This window comes from Melospiza melodia, chromosome 1 (genome assembly GCF_035770615.1).
Source record: "Melospiza melodia melodia isolate bMelMel2 chromosome 1, bMelMel2.pri, whole genome shotgun sequence".
Taxonomy (NCBI): domain Eukaryota; kingdom Metazoa; phylum Chordata; class Aves; order Passeriformes; family Passerellidae; genus Melospiza; species Melospiza melodia.
The window spans coordinates 142,756,608-142,781,080 of NC_086194.1; the positions used below are offsets into that span (position 1 = coordinate 142,756,608).

The 24,473-nt window shown below is 35.8% G+C and overlaps 1 protein-coding gene across 3 annotated transcripts in view; it reads left to right on the top strand.

Annotated features, from left to right (window-relative positions):
• HNF4G (hepatocyte nuclear factor 4 gamma) overlaps positions 1-24,033 on the top strand; it is a 60,212-nt gene extending 36,179 nt beyond the window's left edge. For 2 of the 3 annotated variants that reach the window (XM_063170584.1, XM_063170575.1), the window contains exons 2-10: positions 6,443-6,611; positions 8,932-9,026; positions 12,429-12,535; positions 16,467-16,622; positions 18,715-18,802; positions 20,850-21,002; positions 21,182-21,418; positions 22,014-22,136; positions 22,549-24,033. In XM_063170584.1, the coding sequence (XP_063026654.1) occupies positions 6,466-6,611; positions 8,932-9,026; positions 12,429-12,535; positions 16,467-16,622; positions 18,715-18,802; positions 20,850-21,002; positions 21,182-21,418; positions 22,014-22,136; positions 22,549-22,667 (1,224 nt within the window). In that variant the 5' untranslated portion in view covers positions 6,443-6,465 and the 3' untranslated portion in view covers positions 22,668-24,033. Of the gene's footprint in view, positions 1-3,457; positions 3,624-6,442; positions 6,612-8,931; positions 9,027-12,428; positions 12,536-16,466; positions 16,623-18,714; positions 18,803-20,849; positions 21,003-21,181; positions 21,419-22,013; positions 22,137-22,548 lie in introns of those variants that run through there. The other variant, XM_063170565.1, reaches the window with a different exon arrangement.
• Positions 24,034-24,473: the final 440 nt, after the last annotated feature.

Consider the following 24,473-nt stretch of genomic DNA (forward strand, 5'->3'; position numbering starts at 1 on the left):
GGATAAATATGACAGGTTGTTGACAAAACCAGGATGCCTTCCAAGTTATGTCCACCACAACTCACTGTACTTGCAAAGCAGGAAACAGAGTGAAGGTGTGTTGTTATCCAGAATATGTGGGAAACAAGAAATAAAAAACCCTTAGAATTAACACGTTTTTCTGGCAACCTACATTTCTCACTAAGCTGGAAATGTAAAAGGACATGTTGCTACTTATTAAAAGAGGAAACTAAAACTCTTTCAGTGGTGATAGTAGTTTGAGATTTGTTTTTATTTTCAGGAAGACTTTTATGGAAATAACCTTGATTTTATTAGGTTTGCAGTATTTTATACCACAGTCAGAAAGAATGATTACATTTAATATGGAGAGCTGAACAATTAACAGAGTTAATAGTCTTAAAGATAAGATAGGAATGCCATCTGTATGTGATCCTGAGGTCATCATATTTAAAGAAAAAAAGCAAAAAAATAATGAACAAAACCATTATTGTGTAGCTTTCTCTTCACAATTACTGTAAATTTACTTTGAGGAGTTATTTCTGTCTCAATTTTACAGTATCACTTATCTCAAAGAAGTGCTTAGCAGTTTGACTAATTACACAGTTTTAAAACTTTTGCTTACCTTAGGCTGATATTTCTTGGCTGTCAGTAGGCAATGACTTGATTTAGACTATTTTGTACTCCAAGCTGTAGTCATTCAGAATTTGAAAAACAGTGCATGTGTCCAATATGAAAAGAAATCTGCTGTGAGGGAGTCTGAATACTAGTGAACAGTGTACAGCCTGAACTGACATAAGACCAAAGCTGTTCATCATTAGCTTCTTTCATCAACTGCTCTAATTCCAAGACTGCATTCTAATCCACCTAAGGCTGAAAGAAAACATATTAATATTTTACCATAGTGATTTAGTGTACATAAATTGTTCATGATGTACTCCATGATGCCAAAAATCCCCCAGAAAGCACATTTTTATGAGTGCAAGATTTGACTGTAAGAAGTTTCCTTAGCAAAACATGAAAAAATAATATAAAGAATGTCTTTCCTATAGCATACATTTTTCCATATTAAAAAATCAATTGAAATGAGTTTTTATATGACAGAAGTATGAGGGGTCAATTCATTCCCTCTCTTTAGCAGTCACTAAGGGACCTGTTTTGGCAGCATTGAAGAAGTTCTGCTAATAGCAGAGGGAATAGCAGGATTTGATCATGCCATACATGATATCTTCCATCTTCCATTCATTCCCTTATTTTGAATTTACTTATATGCCAGAATGTTCTCAGGGCTGGCACTTTGAAAAAAAAATATGTAATGGATGTGTTTGTAAGCATACAATTTCAGTATTAAAAAGCCAGATAATATTTATAGAACATATTATCAAAAAGTGTACACTGAAGAACAATAGATAATTCTAGTTAACATGTAAGCCTTTTTATATTACACTAAGTAGAATATTAAGGCAATGAATCATTTTTTATGTAACTAGTAATTAGTTTTATAGCAAATACTATACAAGTACAACAAATGGTTGTAGCAAATACAACAAATTCTGCTACAGAAGAAACTTTCCAAACTGAGCCATCAGGTAATATAAAATTATTCCATCTCATGATGAAATTACACGATTTCCTAAACAATATTGGCTGTCAACAAGTAGCTTTTCACCAATGTTAATTTAACATACTTATTTAAGTAAAAGAAAGAGATATTAGCTGTGTTTAAAAACTGTGAAACCTTGTACACTTCCACTGCTGTGAAATGACGCCTTCTGAGTAATTTTTTTCCATTACTGTAGGCAGTAAATATTCTAAAATTTCAGTCATATTCTTAAATGTCTTTAAAAATTGCCATATTTTGTATTATTTGTCTTCTGCCATGTATAGGAAGTATCTTTAGTCATATCAGCTGCTCTTTTTAAGAAGTAACTTCTGCAGTTTTTTGATCTCTCATTAAATATTTTAATGGATAAATGGTTTAGAGGAAAATGAATACCAGTAGGTTGAAAAGGACAGCCCCTGTGTAGACCCTCCAAAGTCTGAGGAGAATTTGTGCAAGCAGTAACACAACTGTAAATACACTTTGATTTAGGGATAGGTCTGTGAATTATACAAGAATCCTGTTGTCATAATTATGTTACTGGGCTCTGCTGGAGTCAGGAGGAGAACTGGCCTGAGACTGCATCTACATGTCCACAAGGAGACAGGATGATTCGTGACTCTCAGGTAACCCTGGGGACATGGATAATAGAAGGATGAATTTTGAAATGCTTTTTTGTAGGTCTTTTAGTGTAAATTTTCTTCCTTCATTGGTAGCTTGTCTGTCATAAATGGCTTTTAAAAATATTTATTTAGTTATTTAATTTACAGTGCCCTTTTACAGCTACTTTTACTGAGTAGGAACTGCAGGCACTTTTCCATTCAAATATGCATTTCAATGTTGTATATACAGTTACTAGTTACTCTTAATTAGGCATAAACTGGATAGTTTTTCTATATATGTAATCTTTATGTAACTATTTTTAGGAGTGCAGAGGGTAGTTTTCTGTAAAGAATGTATTGAGAATAATAACATTTGGAATTCTGCTATCAAACATTTGGAAGCACCAGATTAGCAAGTGAAATTCTGCTGTTCAGCTATATATTTGGCACAGATTCAAGCAGCTTTACAGGAGGGTTTTTAACTGGGTTTGTACACACCATGTCTACCAGCTGATGAGCTGTGAACCTACCCAGAGATTCTTCATTACAGAGAAGGTGATTAATATTTCTTGGCACTTGGAAATGCCATGCAGCCATCACATTTTGCATGAAGAAGGGTTAGAGCAGGAAGCCACTGTCTGAGAGGCTGCAGGGTACCGTGCCTGGAGCCATTGCAGCAGCACAGTGTGTGATGGAGGGGATTTATGAATGGGCCTTGCTGCAGACTTGTGTGACTTGGAGCCTTGCTTAAGGATGCCTACTGAGCTAAGTCGTTGCCAGTGGGAAAGAACATTACCAGCTGTAAAATAGGAGATTTTACAGCTGTCTTTTAAAATATGTAGGTAGGTGATTTGGGTATAGTTTGAGATTGTCCATAGTCATATCACATTTCCTTATTGTTCTGAAGTGAGAGCAAAATGGCATATGAACTTAGTTTCTACATAGAACAACCAGAGTAGTTTGTTTAGAACTGTTTGTGCCACACATTGACAGCAAAATGTGCAGCAAGGCATGAGTGATGGGAAGCTTCCTGCATGTCCTTGGGTTCATGCAAGAACTGGAACCAGTACAACTCCTGATAAGATTATTTCAAAAAAACATTCCAAGATTATCAGAAAGGTTTCACTGTATCATAAAAGAAAAAAAAAATACCCAGGTAAAATACAGCATGCAGAAGCAGTTTTCCAGCTCCTCCCATTGCTGCACTCAAGTGACACAGTTATAGTTAACTTTGGATTATCAATCACTGTGAAACAGAATGGGAAGGTTGTACATTTGAACAGCTTTTTCACTGCTTTTGCATTCAATGATGCGGCTCTCAGAACCAATACTGGACATGGAAATGGCAAACTACAGTGAAGTTTTAGATCCAACATATACAGCACTGGAGTTCGAAACTATGCAGATTCTGTATAATGGCAATGGTGAGTTCTGCCCTTTGAGGCAAATTCAAGCCAGTTAACAGAAAAAGTGAAGTGTAGTAATGCTATAAGGTGTTACTTAAATGTTTTATTAATGGAGCATTTGGGGGTTGTTTTCAAACTACAAATCTGCTCTCTTACACATCATCGCTGACTCTGACTTAGTAACATTATAATTCTTTAAGTAAAATAAAAGAGAGGTTATATATAATAAAGTAGCTGTACTGTCACCAGTCAGTTAGTCAAAGGGGAAAAAATGGTATATTCAGCAGTTGTTTTATTTACTGTAAGACAAATGAATAACTAGTATTGACAGTTTGGACATGGAAGTATATTTTGTATATAATTTTCAGAAGGAAGGAAAAAATTATCTAGAGTTTTGTGAAAAAAAATAGCTACTGTTTCTTGATGCCTAGTTTCTAATTGTTATACTAATATTTATTTTATTTAAGTATTAATCTAGCCTTTCTAGCTAAGTGTATATATACACAAGAGTGATTTAAAAAGAATCACATTGGCTTTCTAGAGGACAATGTTTAGTTGAGAAAAAATATTTGCATTTGGTTAATGTAACACTTTAGGCAGATTTTTTTAATGCAGTTTTTGAGTTTTTTTCTCAAATTATGCTTGAAATAGAAAGCACATAATTTCATTCTGCCATCTAGTACTGACAAAAAATGTGAATAAAAGTATCAAGCAAGTTAAACTACTCAAAAATGGCCTTTCAAATATTTTAATACACTAAAAATGTTTGTTTATTGTGTCTTAAAGTATAATTCATAGTTCTATCGTAGTATGTATTTTTAAAAGGCAGAACCTTTTATGCAGTGATTTGCAGGAAAAATATTTAGCACCTGCCACATAGAACATAATTAACTTTTTATTGTTGGGCTTTAAGTTTTATCTGAATTACTGATGTTAAGTTACAGCAAGTTCAGTAAACAGAAGGTTAGATTTGGTTATCAATTTAGGAAGAAAAACCAGAACTTTATGTGCTAACTAAATTTGTAGATGTCAACAATGATTGTATAACTTTAGATGATTTCTCTGCTTTTTGTTCTAATATGAGTATTTCATTGGTCATATGTTTTTTGCTGAATAGCACCCTTTTGGATCTGTTAATGTTAAATAAAATGAGAAGGCAGATTAGGGAGGTTGTGCATGGTTGCATTATGTGTTGGAGATAGAGCTGGTTAAATTATCACTGTAAGTGATTAGCTTGATAATTATTAGTTATCAGGTACAGCCTTTTTATATTTAGAGTTTGTATTGAGTTTAGCCTAAGTATTTTCTTATAGCATTTATAAAAGCATTGTATTGTTATAGTGTTAGTTTGGAACTGAAAGCTGCCCTTTATGAACCTTCCTGTGTATCTTTCCTAGCTGTTTAAATTAATTAGGAACATTTAGAGAAGTTTAACAAGCCACATTCAGGCAGATTACACAGTTCTGTTGAAATCAAAGAATTTTTCAACATCAGGTCAGTTTTCTAGATATTTTGATTCATAATAACAGCAAAGAAAATAAGTATGCCCTTATACATACATACATATATATATATATATATATATATGCGTGCACAACTGATATTGTATTTTTAATTATTTTTCTATATGATGCAAAACTACAAAACTCAAAAAAAAGGTCCTATATTTTTCTAAAGCAATTCTTTAACCTAGTTTAAAAGTAGTTTAAAATTTTCCAGTCATGACAATCCTAATTTTAAAATAAATTATTTACAGAACTGAATTCTTCTAAGGTTTCTTTTTGATGTAATTTCTATCAATTACAGCTCAGTAAAACAAACAGAAAGGTTGCTTCTCTCCGTATCTGAAGAACTCTTTAACTTTTAAGCTCTGTGGGACACAATGGAAATTTTATAATGTATTTGTGTTTTACATTTCGGTTGGATCTATACAGTATGAGTAATATTACATATCAATATTAACAGTTTTACTGTTCATCTCGTATACTGTTCATGAACTCATGAACTTGACTTTTGAATTCATTTTTACATATCTGATTCATGTGACACTCTTTCCTCTCCTGGATGAAACAGCTAGAAATGTTAGGATATGTTTTCCTTCCACTTAAACCAGAAGCAAACCAGAAAAATCTATTTTGCAATTGTTTCTTTGAACATGTCTGTTAACATTGTGACTCAATAGCTGGTTTGATTTCAGGTGAATTTATTCAGTAATGATTACCATATTCAGTGACTAATTGTTAATCACATAGCTAATATTCTGTGCAAGGAAAGACTGCACCATTGCTCCTGTCAAAAATATCTTCAAGGAAATAAGAGATATGTTAACAGTGGGTTAATACCCTTAGCATGTATTTTTGTTGTTTTGGTTTTTTAAAATTAGGTTGTACAAAATCCTTTTTTTGTTTCTTTTTTTAATGTCATGTATCTTTGTAAGAGAGTTGCCAGCTATTGCTAGCTTATATGAGAGGTGATACATGAGATCTTAAGACTGCTTTGTGCCAAAGTTCCTCTTCATGTTAGTAGGAACATATGTAGGAACATTTGTAATTATAAATGCAGAGGAGCACTTTAATTTTTAGCCCTTCAGCTGAAAAGAGTTTAGAGCACAATTCTTTGTTGTTATGAACTTCATAAGTTCTTTTAACATATCTATCACTTTGAAAGTGTTCATGTCAGTGAGTGTCAGATGTAATCAGATGGGTCATACTATATAAATCCTAAGTGGCAATTAAAAGAGAAAAGGCCAGAAAAACCCTCTATTTAGGTACAACCTGCTCATGGGGTGGTCTTTGGAAGTCTTATCCATAACTATGTATGTTCTTGTCTTTTGTCAGACAGTTCAGGAGAAGCTGTCAACATGAATGCTGCTGACAACGGGGTCAGTAGTCTCTGTGCAATATGTGGAGACCGAGCGACCGGAAAACATTATGGTGCTTCCAGCTGTGATGGATGCAAGGGATTTTTTAGACGTAGCATAAGGAAAAACCACGTCTATTCATGCAGGTATTTCAAAAGTTCATCTAGATGCACTATATTAATGAATTTAAGCAAAAATTATATTTATACTTTATCAGAATTTTTCAATAATGTCAGGGGATTTTCAGCTTTTTCGTAAGGAATGCTACTTGATATTACACATTCCAGAAATTATTTTCCAGGTGCTTGATAATATTGTTGATATCATTACATCACTCACAAGCTGTTTCACTCTTTTATTTATGATTACAAAAGTCATCTCTGAAAAAAAAAAGGGAAAAATGATCATATTTTCACTTCAGTGTAAAAACTGTAATATTTAACTGTTTTCTAAAATTCTTTCCTTATGGAGGTATCTTCTGAATAGAAAGTCTAAGATTTATAAATCTTGTTTTAAGGACTGTACAAACACATCTGCACATACTCCCACCTGGTGTGACACACAGGTCTTTTGAGCAGCCATTTCCCCCTTTTGTCTGAATGGCAATCTGTTAATTTCCAAATGGTGCCCAAAATATCACACTGCACCATGTTTGATGAAATTATCTGTGTAGGCTAAGGGCTATAAACTGTCCATTCTGAGTCATAAGCAGAATATATGGAAAACTCAATGCAATTGAACAAATCACTGAAGGGGAATATTGGGTTTTCATGCCAAGATTTTGGTAGTGATGGGGTTACAAAAGTGGATTCTTGTGTGGAGCTGTCAGAAGTGTCCCCTGTGTCTGGGGAAGCCAATGCCAGCCATCTCCAAAATTACCAAAGCTGAGCTTTGCTATCAGCAGTGGTGGTAATAATTGGGGGGATAATGTATTCAAGAAGAAAAAATAATTATTGTGCAGAAAAAAATTGTAGCCAGAGAAGAGTAGTGACAATATGAGAGAGGAACAGCTCTGCAGACACCAAGGTCAGTGGAGAAGGAGGGGGAGGAAGTGCTCTAAGTGCTGGAACAAAGATTCTCCTGCAGCCCACGGTACAGGCCATGATGAGGCAAGTGAAACCCATGGAAATCCACAGGGGAGCAGATATCCACCTGCAGCCCATGGAGGAGCTGCTGCTGGAGAAGGTGAATGCCTGAAAGAAGGATGTGACCTCATGGGAGGACTGTGCAGCAGCAGGCTCCTGGCCAGACCTGTGACCCTGTGGAAGGAAGACCCCACACTGGAGAAGGTTTTCTGGGAAAACTGTTGACCCTGCAGGGGACGCATTGCTGTAGCAGCCCAATACTAAAGGACTGCACATTGTGGGAAGCACCCATGCTGGAGGGGTTCATGAAGAACCAAGCCCATGGGAAGGATTAACATTGGAGAAGTTTGTGGAGAACTGTCTCTGTTGGAATGGACCTGACATGGAGCAGGTGAAGACTGAGAGGAGTCCTCCATTGAGCAGGAAGAAGCAGCAGAGACGACATGTGGTGAACTGACTATAGCCCCCAATCTCTGTCCCCCTATGCTATTGTTGGTGATGATAAAACTTACAAGAATGGCTTGTTACTGGACATGTTTCCTACACTCTTCTTTGGTTGCGTAATCTTAAAAGGAGACATCTCCCTTATAGATATCACACAGTGATATAGCATAGACATACCCCTAAAATGGTGTGTTAAGAGCTGACATAAGTGATTTCAGGAAGAGCTCTGCTTTTGCAGAGTCTGTTTATCTAACAAACAGATGCAAAGAAAAAAAGGCAGACGTAGAGAGAGGGACAAACGGCTCATATGCAATCCCTTAGGCACACCTGTATCTGTGCATGATAGCCTGGGTAAGCTGCCTTGCAGTGTCATGCTCCATGTATTTCCTCAAGTCTTTATTTCATTGTGTTGGTTCCTCTCATTTCCTGTTTAGGTTGCCATCTGTAGTGATAAAACATGCAGCTTGTCCATTGTTACCTCCCAGTAGGAGTAAACACTGCCAGACAAGGGTAATGGTTTTGCAGCTAAGGGGCTCCTCTATGCCAGCAACATTTGGCTTTTTCTTTGATTGCTCTTTGCTTTTTCTATTTGCAGCTTTTCTTCATTTTTTTCTTCCACTTCCATTTGATGCAGCCGGTTACTGACTTACCTCACAAATCAATTGAGGTATAAACGATGTACATACCTACAAAATTTTCCACACTTGCCTATTCCAATGCATACACGTTTATACACATGCATATATTCCTGGAAAATTTGCAGGTATGAAACACCTCTCAAAACTGATTAATAAGGAAGAATAATCATTGCAACTGAAGCTGAGAGTCTGTGGTTATAGGCATTATTCTGACAGGACAGATTAATTGTTTTTTTCTTTGTAATCAGGGTGCTACTTTATTAATGCTTTATACATTTACCTTTTCTTGTCTCTGATAGATTCAGCCGACAGTGTATTGTTGACAAGGACAAAAGGAATCAATGCAGATATTGTCGTTTAAAAAAGTGTTTTCGAGCAGGAATGAAAAAGGAAGGTAATGAAGTAATTTATTATTTGATATACAAAGAAAAAGTCCAAATTATATTTGAAATATAATGAAAATTCTAAAAAACTCCAGCAGAATAAACCAATGGAAAGTCCGCTACAATACCTTCATAATGGGAAAGTGCTTTTATATTGAGGTGAAATGAATGTCTGCTAACTTTCAAGGGAGTAAGCAATTCTAGCGCTTGGGGCATTAACAAGTCCATGTGAATTTGCAACTGTATAATTCATTAATTCTGGCACCAAAATTCATTGATTTCTACATATTGAGCCATATGCTGGAGTATTTCAAACAAAGAGATTTTACTTAGAATGTTTACCAAAAGTGAGTAATAAAATCACTGTCTGGCTGGTTTTTCCCCTGCCCTAAGTAATGACAGTGCCAATTTACTGGTTCTTCCCTTAAATTTAAATGTATAAAACATTTAAGCCAGACAAAGGACTGTGAAATTGAGTGAAAAAGTGGTGGGAAGAGTAGTGGTAGCAGTCAGTGGACACTCCACTCCATTAATTAATAAAAAATCTAATTTCCCTAGAGCTTGATAGAGGAAAATTGTTACTTAGGATCTCACTGACAGATATGAGAAGCATGTGTCACAGTGATTCTTCAGTCAGAGTCAAAGGACCAGATCACCACAAGATCAGAGCAACAGGGAAAGAAGACCAGTGCAAATATTAGAGGGTTTATTTTTTTGTTTGGGCTGTTGTTTCAAAGACAATAATGATGTAGAGGTAAAAGATGTCCTTATCTGTTTCAAATACACACTCAAATGTGGTTTGTCACAAACTTTGCTACCTTTTTTGTCTGGAGCGTGGTGCATCCGCTTGCAGGCCAGCCTGAAATGTGAGTGCTTAGTTCTCTTGTAATGTGGCTATCGTTCTTTTTATCTGTACAAAGGAAGCTTTTTCTTTATGCTCTTAAGTATCTGTCCTGTAGCAGTACTTTGCTAGTGATCAAGTTATTGGTATGAGGTAAAATGGACTTTTCTCCTTGAAGCTGTTTGGGGTTATTCTAAACAGCGTTACACAGGGTATGAAATAGGTTTGCCTACTAATGTCGATCTCCTTTAAGACACTTTGGCCTTTTGGAATTTGAACCATTAAATTAAAAATATAAATTAAGCCATTGTATATATGTTATGAATCTGATGTGAAGAAAGGGGAAGATCTGTGAATATGCAGCAGCCCTAGAAGTTTTGCAAATAGCAGAACTTTACAGACTTTCAAAACCTGGAATTAAAGAATAGTTTAACTCAGAAGGGACATCTAGAATACATCTAATTCAGCTCCCACTTAAACCAAGGCTGACATCTAGATTCAGTCAGGTTGCTTGGGTCCCTGTCCAGACAGATTAACACAGTCTGTGGGAGGGGAGATTGAACAACTCTCACTCTGCAAGCTCTTCCAGTACTTGACCATCCTCATTGGGAAGGGTTTGTTTCCTTATAACTAGTTAGAATATATCTTACTGCAGTCCATTGGGTCTTGTTTTTTCATTATGCATCTGAGAAGAATCTGGCTCCATTTTCTGTATGCTACAGAAATGAAGACCCTCACAGTCATGTTGCTCCTCTTTTTTCCACATAAGCACAGATGCCTGCACCTTGTGCATCTTGTGGATTACATCTCCATAGCCCTCTGCTGGACACTACCTAGTTTTCCAGCATCTTTCATGTGCTGGAGAGCCCAAAACAGAGAAATGCTCATTTCCCTCAAGATAACAATGCAGCCTAGTGCATGGCACAAAATTTTTAACCTACTTAATGCTACTCTGCCTTACTCTGATCCCACTGTGTCTAAGACTTTCAATATTGCTTTTGTTGTTTATAACCTCTCTAGATGATCAGGGCATGTCTCATAGCATAAGTAAGTATAGCATAGAGTGTGTGATAGATTTCCATGTTTTTAGCAAATCTCTTTCTTTTCTTTGGGACAAAGATAAGAGAGACTTCAGTTATTAAAAGCTTTACAAGTCCTCTTTGAGCAAATGTACCACCCTTCTCATGGAGTCTCTATTTAAGGCAATTTTAGCCTGAATTGACAATAAAACTTTAGTCACATAGTCTAGTCCAATAATCCAAAATTATGTGTATGTAGAAGAAAATTAAAGCATCCACCTATGGTGGTAATGTGCTCCACCAGTGATTGTCACTAGTGGTGTATTGTCAGAATACCTTACTATTTTTGCAAAACTAATCAATGCTGATTTTATTTTAATTGACTATGTTTGTTTCAGTGTTGGCTGTTTGTTTCAGCATTCTTTTACAAAAGGTTATATTTTCTCTTTCAGTGAGTGTACTAACTGCAAAAAAGTTAGTGCACCTCTGGAATAAACTGTGTGCATTGTTCAGATAAATCCTGAACCTACTCAGTGCACAGAGGTATTTTTGGTTTTTTCTAATTAAAATCTCTTGTACTATTCCTTAATTCTGTAATGCAGATTGTTTCCCACAATATAATAAATGTATCTTTGGGAATAAAGTGGTGCTCTTAAAATACAATGAAGTTCTTCATGCAATAGAAAGATTTCCATTGGCACAAATATTTTTTTCCCCTTTTTCATTTTCCTTGGCCTAATCTTGGACACGATCTAGGTTTTAGAAGGATCTGACTGTCAGTTCTTATTTTTTTTCTTCTGCCTTTAGTTTAAAAGCATACTTTCTTGCCTCATAAACCTTACATGTGCTGATTAAAGATTCCCTATCCAAAGCTCTTTCAAATGCCTGTTTTTGGACTCCATGAGACAAAACTTACTGAATTTACTGTCCTAAAACTTTCTTGGTGTGCTGGTATTTGGATTTGGTTTTTTTCCCCTGTAACTTAGTTAATATTCCATAAACTGGCTAGGAATGCAATGTCATTGAGGAGGAACATGAGATTAAGCTTCAAAATTATTTTACTAGTGGATTAAATTCATTATTCATTCCTGTTTCATTGTTTCCTACAGCAGAGCATGAGTAGGACGTTCATACTTCCTCTGAGAGATATTTTTTCAGTGGTGATGCTGTACCCCTTGACCTGTTTGGCAGTCTGGAAATATCCATTTCTGCTGTTAACGTAAAGACTGACTTATTAAATTGGTTGAAATTGAGACCATGTGTTCAAGTTCAAAGGAAGAAAGAGGTTTGACTGTAATTAAGCTAGTGACAGAAGTGCAGATGATTCAGTGTCTATCTGCAATTAGTTATTTTTTACAGGCAAGTAGTGTTCCAACAGAGACTGTAAGCATGCATTATCACCCTTCCTCATCACTCAGATCTAAACACAGATCTTCTTTGAATGTCATATCTTTCAGTTCTTAGAGTTATCTTCTGGAATCTAGTAAAGTTCTGAAATTATTCTTTGTGTCAGTGTTTACTAGTCAATAAATGAGATGATTATTCTTTTCCAGCTGTACAAAATGAACGGGACAGGATAAGTACAAGAAGAAACACTTTTGATGGCTGCAACAGTCCCTCTATTAGCACATTGTCACAAGCCGAGACACTCTCCCGCCAGGTACTGAGATCCATCTCAAAATTGTTTAGTAACGTTAAGACCACTTTTACTAAAATTAAATACTTCTCAATTTCTTACTGTATCAAAAATAATTATTGAGATTACTTTTTTCCTACTTCCAAAATGCACACAGCTTCCTCTTTTCAATGGAAAAAGCAGTAATAGAATACATTCTTGAAGCATAGTCAATAAAAAAATTCTACTTTGTCCAGAACAATATGTCTTAGGCACCTTTCTTAATAAAGGTTTATGGTTCTTACTGCTTTTAAATCAGTTGCTGTCTTAGGCAGCTGGTGGCATCTATCTATCCTTGTAGCAGGCTTTCCCATGAAACATAGGGAAAACTTTGTCCAAAGCTATTACATTCAAAGGAGTGTGGACACTCATTTCCTTGTGCTCTTTTGAAAATCCCATTTTTAATATCCTTAGATATTATAGGTAAGACAAACAGAAGTGTTCCAACTGCAGAGTCTATCCACATCTCACTTTTAAATTTTCTTTGCTTCATCTGAACTTCATTTTCTCTTTTTCTTTTTTTTCCCCTATCGAATCAATTGCTGAATGGAACAATCTCCAGTCCTTTTCTGCACCTCAGATAAATCATGGTCATTGATTCTGCATTCTTGCACCTCTTACTAACTTGCTTAGAATTTAACTGCCACCTTTATGATTTCATGCTGACTGATTTATACATCCTCAAATGTTTTGTAATCTCATCCTTTATAAGCATCTCTCTTAGGCTGGAACTGCCTGTAGAGAATTGATGCAGGACTTACTGGGTTATAGTCTTTGGCACATATTGCATGTCCAGGCAGACTAGATGAATATAATGTACCTTCCTACCTTTCCTACCTATACAGTATGAAAAATATATCTATATTTATCTCCTTCGTATTTTTTGAACTTGCTTATTGTGCTTTTTTATAATACTCCTTAATAATTTCCAACTGGTATTTGCAATTCAGGAATAAGAACTGTCTTGAATAGAATCACATTCTCAGCTGTTTATAGCACAAAGTTCTTTTCAAACAGTAGGTTCTTGGCCTAAAACATCTCCTTGTGTATACACAAATTTATTGTACTTACTATTTGTTATGTTTTGCTAGAACAGAATTGCTTCCACTATGTCAAGCATATATGAAGATACAGTCTTGACCTCGAAGTCCAAGAGACTTCATTAACATGATGAAAAAGCAAAGAAGTCCTAAAAGTACTTCTTTTTCCCTCAATTGAATAGGTCTGTAAGATGAGTTCAATCCTGAGAAGAGACTTAGAGCAGGTGGTAGTGTCCCAAACGTCCCCAATCCAAGTACTTCAGCTGTGAAATGAGGAAGATGGTGGCATTCATCTCTTTTGAAATGTTCACATTAAATAAGGAAAAATAGATATTTTCATCCTTTTTGAAGTGTTCATAATAAATGTGAAAAATTTGTAATTTTGTTCCTTAAGATCCTTTATAGGGGGGAATTGTCTAAGTACAATTTTTCTCATACACACCTGGGAGAGGCTTCCAGGATTATGTAAATATGAAAAGGGCATGCTGGACTCTCATATGAGTAAAGGCATGTGTCCCTGAAGGCTTACAGAACAACTGGTATACAGTGTTATATTTTCATGTTCATAAACACATTAATGGGTACAAGTTACACTAGGAAAGATTTCACCTCAATATAAGAAAGAAATTTTTTACAGTGAGAACAAGCAATTACTGGAGCAACCTTTCCAGGGGTGTGGTGGAGTCCTTATCACTGAAGATTTTCAAGATGCAATTGGACAGGGTGTTAGCTAATCTCGATGATTCCTTTCCCATAAAAAATGGGATTAGATAATCTTTCAAAGTCCTTCCTAACCTGTGCTAATCTACGATTCTATCAAGTCAGTGAGTCCTGTGTTGTACCCCATAAATGAAATGCAGGTTAAAACAACAGAAAAATAGAAATTGAAAAGTTCATAGCTTCATATCCTTGTCAATACATACAATCCTGAGTTCATAATGAACTCCATGGGATTCATCCCAATCCTCAGCAGAAGTTCACCAAGTAATTTCAGCGTGGAGACTATAGTTTGTAATGTAAGATGCAATTTATAAAAATGCACAGCTTTAAATAAATATATTAGGGAAGGACAATGTATTAATTTCATGAGTCAGTATGTCTAACAGTTAATATACCTCTTCTTTGCCTTCTTGTATTATCTTCTAGTTGCTGCATGGTTAGTATCATTTTCAGGTAGATCAGAGTGTGACCTACTGTCAGAAATCTCTTCTTTGTACCTTTGAATCATGATCAAGACCCCTTTTACTCTTCTGGAGAAAAATGAAATGTATTGAATTTCTTTACTGTCTTTCTGTACTGAAGGTTTTCTAGACCGAATCACTCTGGTAGCTCTCACCTGAATGAATATAAGTATTTTCAGCCTCCTTTTTGTAGAGGAGATGCCAGAAACGGATTCATGATTATAGCATGGATTTCACACATTCTCTGTCTACAAAGAGGCAATACCTCTAACCTTTTTGCTACATGATAGCCTTTGAATTATGTGTCTGAGGAATTTTTCACCTGCCTAGCTGCTGTATTTCCCTGAGAGCTAATGTTCAGCTGGTTAACTGACATAAATATCTAAGCTGTTTTCACTGTTTTACACTGCTGAATTATGTAGGAAGCACAGAGCTTTAGTTCAGAAGCACAGTTCCTTTTGACTACCAAGGATATGGGATTTCACTAGAGATCCCACTGTGGGGTTTAACATGAGTATATGAATGAAGGGAACTGGTAGGAGTCAAACTAAATACTTTCCACCATCCTGAAAAGTGTAGGAATGTGATAGTGGAAGAGCAAACAATTAATTTATTTTCCTAAGGAAGATAATTATGCTACATAATTCCCTGAATATGCTTTCAGTAATAAAACATAAAGGGAAAGTCAGTTTTATGGGCTTTGTACAGTGATCTTTTTATTTTATTTTTCTTTTTCTTTCTTTTTCCTTTTTTCATTTTTTCTTTTTCCTTTTTTCATTTTTTTCTTTTTCACTTTTTCTTTTTTTTTTCTCTTCTTCTTCTTCTCTCATTTTTATTTTTTTTCCCTTTTTTCTTTTATTTTGCCTTTTCTACTTTCTTTTTATTTTTGCTTCCCTAGTATGATAGCAACTATAAACTGGCCTTACCTTCTCAGGTTTGCCTTTATCTTAAGCTGGCTTTCCTGCTGGCTCAAGAGAAAGCCTGGTTTTGTTCCTTTCCTTGAAAATCATTAAGAATTTCAGGAATTGGCTCAGTAGAAGTGCCCAGCTTCAGGCCCAGGAAGATATTGCTCTCTTGCCATTTCACAGAACACTATTCCCTGCAGGTGGTCTAATGCACACTCATATCCTTTACAGTTCCTCTGAAACATCTCAGACCTCTGCCTATACCACTACTTCATCATTACAAACCATTCTCCTCCAGGCACTAAAACCCCATTTTACCTTCTAAAGTTAATGATACTTGTCTTTACACTAGAAGAACGTACTACCCCTTTATCATTCTCTTTGTCTTATTATCTCTGTCCCTTAATATTACTACGTGCCACTATGAACTTTTTTTTTTTTTTTCTGAAATGAAGTAAATGTCAACCATTTTAAAGAAAAAAAAACAACCCAAAACACCTCCCTTCTACAAATGAAAAGAGCTCTATATTTTTAAAAATGGTATTGTGGAATGAGAAGATATTGTACCATGATATGATTAATTAAAGTTTTAGCATATTGCAATACAAACTGGTAATAATGAGAAAGAAAAATGTATCATTTACATGCAGGGTAATGGTCCATATGGTCAAGGAATTTCTCAAGAGTATCTGTGATTACTGCTATGATTTTTTTCTTACATATGCTATTAACCAGTGGAAATAAAATTATATGAAATTTAACATCATTAATTTTTTCTCTCGTTGGCCAGATCTCAATTTCCAGTCCTGGTGCTAGCACTGATATAAATGTTAAGAAAATTGCTGGTGTTAGTGATGTCTGTGAATCTATGAAGCAACAACTTTTGGTCCTGGTGGAATGGGCTAAATATATTCCGGGCTTCTGTGAACTACCACTCGATGACCAGGTATAGGAGGAGACCAAAGAGAAAACTAATTACTGCTCTGTTATGCCTGTGGTATTTAAATATCAGCATGAAGCACTCATTCTTTTTTTGTCTGAACAAATAGAGCTGAGTACTAGACCTACCCTCTTAATTTATTTTATTTAAGTTGTGAAGTAGCACCACCACAACAGAAATGACATGAACAAAAAGAAGCAGCAAGGCAGCATGGCTTTAAATGTTTTGTTCTTTTTTTAGTGTTTGGGAAACAGAAAATTTTCTGACCTTAAAAAGTATTCCTTTCATGTTCACCTTTCATTATAATATGGTATAAGACAGCATGTTATTTAATATATGGAAGACTTCTCTACTTGCACAAACCAAAAGCCATTAGAATCTCAAACAAATTCCAAACATACTGATATCAATCCATAGCAAATAATCTTTCATACAATACAGTGTACTAAAATTATATTGTGTATAATAAATGTAAGGAAAAAAAAGCACCAAATATTGAAAATTCATAAGAGTTTTTATGACAGAGGTGTGATCTAACATCACATTTGTAATATACTCTTATATATCACTGGCTTGTAGAGTAGGTTGTGCTGGCAAACCCAGAACCAGAATCTTCACATTGTGGGGATCAGTTCTCTGACAAGCAGCCTCAGAAGGACATTAATTCATTGCTTGGGATCTCTTGATTCCACATTAAAATTTGATTCATTTTAAAAATCATGCTTTGAACTGGAATTGTATAAATCCTTCTTTTTGCTTCTTCAGTCTCTCAGTTTTTTAACAGAATCCTGCAAGTGTTAGGTCATCCTTGGTTTGAACTGAGTCATTCCCCTTTGTATCATTCCTCAGGAATATGGGTCTGTTTCAGGCCACAGGCAACTCCCCAAAAAAGAAGTTAAATGATGTCTTTGCAGACCCACAGAGTACATATGTTCAGCATACTCAAATAAGTTTAAACTGTTCATGGGAAAAAGAATTTCAAATGTCATTACTACACAAGGGCAACAAAAGCAAGCAAAAAAATTGCTTTTTTTAGTGTTAAGACAACATGGAGAAAAAGAGGAGGTATCAAATATCCTTAAAATATTCCTATCTGCATTTGAAAACATGAAATATCAGCTTAGAATGATAGGCTGAAAATGCCCCTGCTGTGCTTGAAGAGGACATGTTGGGAAATACTCTGAAACCTTAAGTACCTTGGAAAAGTAGGGACAAAGCTGTTGAGAGATAAAACGAATGCCAGTTTTTCATTTTTTGATAGCCAGTTTCTAAGGGTCACTGTGCATTCAGTTATGAAATAAGCCATCTGGTTTTGAAAAAATTATTCCTGATCTGGGAGTCAGCCTGATTCACAAACCACAGAGGAGACCAAAGCAGCTGAGGTAACTCTACTGAGAACCTGAAGTCTTAACACATAAGTATTACCCAGGTACAGTGTACCTTTATATCTCTCCTAAAATGACTGGCTTGGATTAGAATTACTTGTCAAGTGATGAGTTCTTTGAGGAAGTCAAGGCCATTGCTGAAATTTCAAGCAGACATTAAAACTTAAGGAAAGTAAATAGGTGACTAAAAGTAAACTAATAAACAAAAGTTCCTTCCTAGTACAAATTGGGATTCCTCTTTGTGGACAATGGTGGCTCTGTCAGCCTATCTAGCTTTGTTGGGACAAAGCTCTTTCAAGTGCCACATAAATTTTTGGTTCAAGAGAAAAATGAAACACTGATAGAACCAAATTTACTCTGACAGTTCATTACAGCCCACTGGAGTTTTTAGTGTCAACTTAAAATGCCAGAGAAAACTTTGTAAGGGAATACACACTAGGAAATAAATGCAGGTAGTATATTTATTGAGAAGTATTTTGCAGAACTTGATGTTTAAAATCTAGACAGAATCTAGATATGACAGAGAATGACATTTTAATTACAAAGTGCTGTTTTGATGGTGTTCAGATTTTTACAGTCACTTTACATTTTACATTGGAATCTTAACAGTCTTCAACATGTACCTAACACACAGTTAGGTGTGTTCTTTTCTTTCACTCTTATTGAAACTTACTGCTTTATCATCTAATGAGTCTGCTGGTTTTTTTCATGAGGTTGCCCTGCTAAGAGCACATGCTGGGGAGCACCTGTTGCTTGGAGCAGCAAAACGGTCCATGGCATACAAGGACATTTTACTTTTAGGTAAATATTGGTTTTGTTTTACTTACTGATGATGATGTTATAGTACATTAGCAACGATGTAGTCACTTAAGTGGAACAACTGTTCTGGCACAATCAAAGCAATGCATTCTGTAAATGCTAAATAGCTATTAATGACATAATGTCACGTGCCTGTTCTAGCAAAAGCAGGTGGATGGTTTCATGTGAGTTAATACAGGTAAAGGTCTATTGGAAAGCAGAAACTACAATTTAAGGGAGTTCCCTGGCAATTGACTCCTTACGTTATCATCCTTTCTACGCCTTTTCCCATTAAAAAAATTGGAACAAAATAACAACACAAAGGTAAAAACCCCTTTGCTTAGGAAAGGAGTAGCCAGCCTGTTGCACATGTACTATTTTCAGTCTTCATCAAAAGCATTTATCTGGAGCTTTCTCAGGAGTCCTTCAGACTCAGAGAAGACTCTACTGGCTATAATATTAGATAGCATGTTACCTGCAGCTCACTTTCCCAAGACCCCTCTCACTTCTTCCTCAATAGTTCCCATATGGCCACCATGTAAACATCATTCCTGCTGTCCCTGCCGCGTGGCAGGTGGGTGCACCCACAGCACAGTGACAAGGCACATCTGCAGGAGCGTATTCTTGGTCAGCTGAGATGGCTCCTACAGAGGGTTATACTAAGGGAACACGGCTGTCAGGGAAGAGGATGTTGTCACTGATGGAAGCATGTTCATGCAACGGAGAGGCCCAGTTATGAGATGTGTGCTGGTGTGGAGAGTGATGTGATGAGGCATTTGTTAGCCTTGTTTGACACAGTGCTCTGCCAGTCTGAAGTGCACTCTGCCCAAAAGGGTCTCATTACACATGGTCAGCACTGGGGCTGTTTCCTGAGACAGGCTGTTGGTTGTCTTGGACAGGATATTTGATGTGAGGCAGGGCTATATGGAACACAGACTCGGCCTTGTCTCTTCACTGGTGTTGTGGTACAAGGACATTTTCTACTACTTGTTCTCCTTCCTCTTGGGACCTGCCTTTTCATAGCTCTAAATTAGCTTGACTTTATTTTTACCCACATTAAAATGACAAGAAGGACTTGGTCTGAAGGTATTTCTCTCACCAGCAATCCTTTCAAGATAAAAGCTGTACAAATGTCTTTCTTAAGGTAGTCTTTCTATTTCCATAGATACAGTTTCACTAACAAAACTAACAGAAACAGGGAAAAATAAATTTGCAATTTTATTTGGATTAGTAATAAGGTAAATAGGAAAACAATGATAAAATAATAGTAAGAAAACTATATATCACGAGCATCAACAGATACACCAAAAGAAGAAACAATGTGAGGCTTCAAGGCTTATTTTTGATACTTAGAGGCAGGTATCTGTTTTATGAGTCATTTTGACATGGATCACTTTTGATATACTCATCAGTTTTTCTTTCAAAAACTGCATGCTGGCTTCTGAAAGCTCCACGGTATTCTTGGTGTTCTTCAGAAGGGTAATTAAGATGCGATAGTGGAGACCTCCAAATTGGATATTTTAAAAAACAACCCAAAACCCAAAAGACTCTAGGTAAAATTATTTCTTGACTGAAAATTTTATGATGCTACTAAATTTTATGAGAAACAACAGAAACATCCATTAGAAAATGAAGCTTTTTCAGTGTCTCCTCTTTTCTATTGTCAAATCCTTGTCATTTAGCTTGGGATATATTATTTTAATCAGGGAAGAATACATTTTAAGATCAATACATTAATATATTTATCTGTTCTTTAAGCATAAATTTCTTCATACTTGTAAATTCAAATACCAACCTTGGTCCTGTGGACTAATCAGTAACTAAATATTAGTGTACTTATATGTACAGATTATTTACTGGGTGACAGCTATAATTTGCACATATACTCTGTTTGCAATGAAAAGTTGTGCGTGATGCAATAGAGAGTTACTACTTAAAAAAATTAACTTGATCAAGCAATATGAAATGTACTTTTGAAAATTGGCCTAATCTAGTACATTACATCAAAGTGTTTCTATTAATTCATATGTTGGTATTCTTTCTCTCTAAGGCAACAATTACATAATCCATCGCAACAGCACTGAAATGGAGATCTGCCGAGTGGCAAATCGGATTCTGGATGAATTAGTTCGTCCCTTCCAGGAAATTCAAATAGATGACAATGAATATGCTTGCTTGAAAGCGATTGTGTTTTTTGATCCAGGTATTTTTACAAAAATATCTCTCAATTGTTTTACATGTGATTGTATTGAAAGTAATTTTTGTTAATGTAGTATCTGTTCATGTTATCTAGCTGAATGGAAAAGAATAAAATGAAAAACAGTAAGATGCTCCTCCCAAATCATAATATGCCTTGACTTAAAGTTTTTGTCATTTTTAAAGATGCAAAAGGCTTGAGTAATCCATTGAAGATTAAGAATATGCGATTCCAAGTCCAAATCAGTTTAGAGGATTATATTAATGACCGTCAGTACGACTCCAGAGGAAGATTTGGAGAACTTCTTCTTCTACTGCCTACACTCCAAAGCATCACTTGGCAAATGATTGAGCAGATACAGTTGGTTAAATTATTTGGAATTGTTAAAATTGACAGTTTGCTTCAGGAAATGTTACTGGGAGGTAAGCTAACAATTTGTTAAATTTACCATCTTGTATTATGTTTAATTTATATTTAACATAATATAAATTATCTTTATAGAATCCATAGAAAATAATTATATTATTTTATAATATAATAATTATTAAATATTATTAATATTAAATATTATCTTATTATTGAATCTAGGATTTTGGGATGTTGAGGGAACCCTGATCTGAGCTACCACTCTGACTCACTGATTGAGCTTTGTGTTGTGTAATTGTTAGCTAAAGCCTTCTTGTCTTGGCAGTTCATCTTGTTTAACTTAGTCCTACAACAACAGATTTTGCTATGTACCTCTCAGTAACTACTGGGTTGTCCTCCAATTCCCTAGGCAGATGAAAGAATCCTTAGAAATATTTCATGAAACACACTGTTATTGCAGTCAAAACAGTGAAAATAAACACAGTGCTTAATATGCTTGAAGTCTGCTTAAATTGTTTAATGAATACCCAGAGGCAATTATTCAAATTGCCAATCAAAATATTTACTCTGTGGAAATGTAATTACTGAAGTATAAGTCACTGGCAACAACATGCTCGTTTGCATTGATATATGCTCATGTTATTTTTGCAGGTACTTCTAATGATGCCAGTCATCTGCATCATCCAATGCATCCTCACTTAGCCCAAGATCCATTAACTGGCCAAACTGTCCTCATAAGTTCAATGTCTGCTCCTGTACATACAGAACAGATACGTAAGTAATTGCAAGTTAGCCTTCTGTCATAACACTTCACTGTTTCATTTTAAAATATTAATTAGCATGGTGACCTGTCAGTGTTCATAGAGCTATTTCCTCATCATTCTTAAATTAAAATAATTGTGCATTAAAAATGTATGCATGTAAATGGTGTCAAGAATAGATTTTGACCTGAATTTAATTTAATTTAATTTAAAAAATTCAGCTCCATTTTGATATATCATTGTTTTTACATGCACAATCTTTAATAAACTAAAAATTCTGATCATTAAAATATCCTGTTTCCTGAGCATGTCAAGGCACTCTCTTTTCCAAGCATGCAACAGGACTCCCTTTCAGTGCAGTAGTGTATATATGTAGAGTAGACCAGGCTAATGAAATATATAATTATTTCTGTGGTTTTTTTCAGCAACTCCAGAAACTCCATTACCTTCCCCTCCACAAGGCTCTGGGCAAGAATACAAAATGTCTGCAAATCAAGCTTCAGTCATTGCACAGCAATCTATTTTGAAGCAAAAACCATTGTGATATTTTTATCTATGTCTTATCCTTCCTTCCTTCCCTTCATTCTCTTCCTTTTCATGCACTAGATAGATTGGTAGAACACTTGCACATTTAAAATCTCAGGTTGATAAAGGTAATTATTTCCTCAGCAGCCACTGCTAAGTGGGTGTTCCTTAAAACACCTCATGATTTGGAAAGTAATGCTGTTCTGACTACTGCATACAACTGTAACTGTGGATGCTGCAGTCTGACAAATATGTATAGAGGTAGATATTATTTTTAGATCTTACAACTGCACAGATTCATGTTTTTATTTCCTGTTTTAGTTGTTGTCTTAATATTATTGTTTTAGGTGTGTATATAATTTTTTCATTGTAATGGAACTGCTTAGTGCTTGTTTAGCTGTGAATTGTAGATATGAAAAAGTGTGTCATTCAGGCAAAAGCCAAGATTCCACTAATAGTAGAACATTAGGCTACTAAAAAAGCACATTAATGGAAAAAAAAAAAAAGGAAAACATACTTAATGGACAGAAAACCGCAACTATTTTTAAAAATCCCAATTTTAAAGGACCATCTCTTTTAAGTAAAATTTCAGCAAAAGCATTGGATCCTCCCTGCCTAACAGTTTGTATGAAGCAGAAGGCCTGCCTGGGTGGATATGCTTGAGGACTTCTTAAAATCTACATATAGAGCATATATAGATATTATGTCTATATATAGTCAATTGGCCCATGATGAAGCATTTATATTGATAATTACTTAGAACAAGGACTAGTAGGCTTTTTGACTGGACTACCTAGTACTTTCCCAAAAAAAATTATGAGCTCACTTTGGGAATTAGGCCAGTCTAGGGACACTTTTCACTTTCAGGTACTTTGGACACAGCCCTTCTCTTTAAGAGTACAGAGAGTATCACAGAACCCCAGAATATACTGAGCTGGAAGGGACCCACAGAGATCATTGAGTCCAACCCCTGACCTTGCCCAGCACTATCCCCAAGTCACACTATATACCTGAAAGGGTTGTCCAAATGCTTCTTGAACTCTGTCAGGCTTTTCTGTGACCACATTCCTGGAGACCCTGTTTCAGTCCCCAACTGCCCTCTTGGTGAAGAACCTTTTCCTAATATCCAGCCTAAACCTCCTGACACACCTTCAGGCTATTCCCTTGGGTCATGTCCCTGGTGACTACAGAGAGAGATCAGTACCTGTTCCTCCTCTTGCCCTCACAAGAAGTTGTAGACTGAAATGAGGTCTAACTAGGACCATGTCAGGGCAAGAGGATACTTCGGGATGTTTGGTTTACTAGTGTAAGAGCAGCCATTTTGTTCATTTGTCTAACTGGGTAGTGAATACATGTTTCAGCAATCACTAAAATTCACCTACTGAAAAGTTTACTGAAAAATTAATGTAGTAGCTCTTTTTTTGGAGAGTTATGACTTAGAGACAGAGGAGAATTAATTGCAGTGGCAGATGTGGCTGAGTTCAGCTCCAGGTGTTTCTGTTTGAGCCATGGTATTTCAAGCCAGAAGGCAGCCAGAAGACAGCACACCCTCTCAATTCACATACTCATTCTCTCAATGTTTAGGTTTTCAGAAGCATGGGCTGACTTGCTTTTCTGTGATGAGCCCCTTTCTCCACCTCTTCCTCCCCTTCCAGTCTGGGCATCCAACCTTGACTAGGCTTTGTGTCTGGAGTCCATAACAACCCATCTGGATTTGGACCCTCTGTGAATTTGCACAAAGTGGACCTTGTGACACATGCTCACTTGGGGCATTTATACTACTCAGTTACAATTTGAGAAACTAATCTTTTATGATATATGAAGT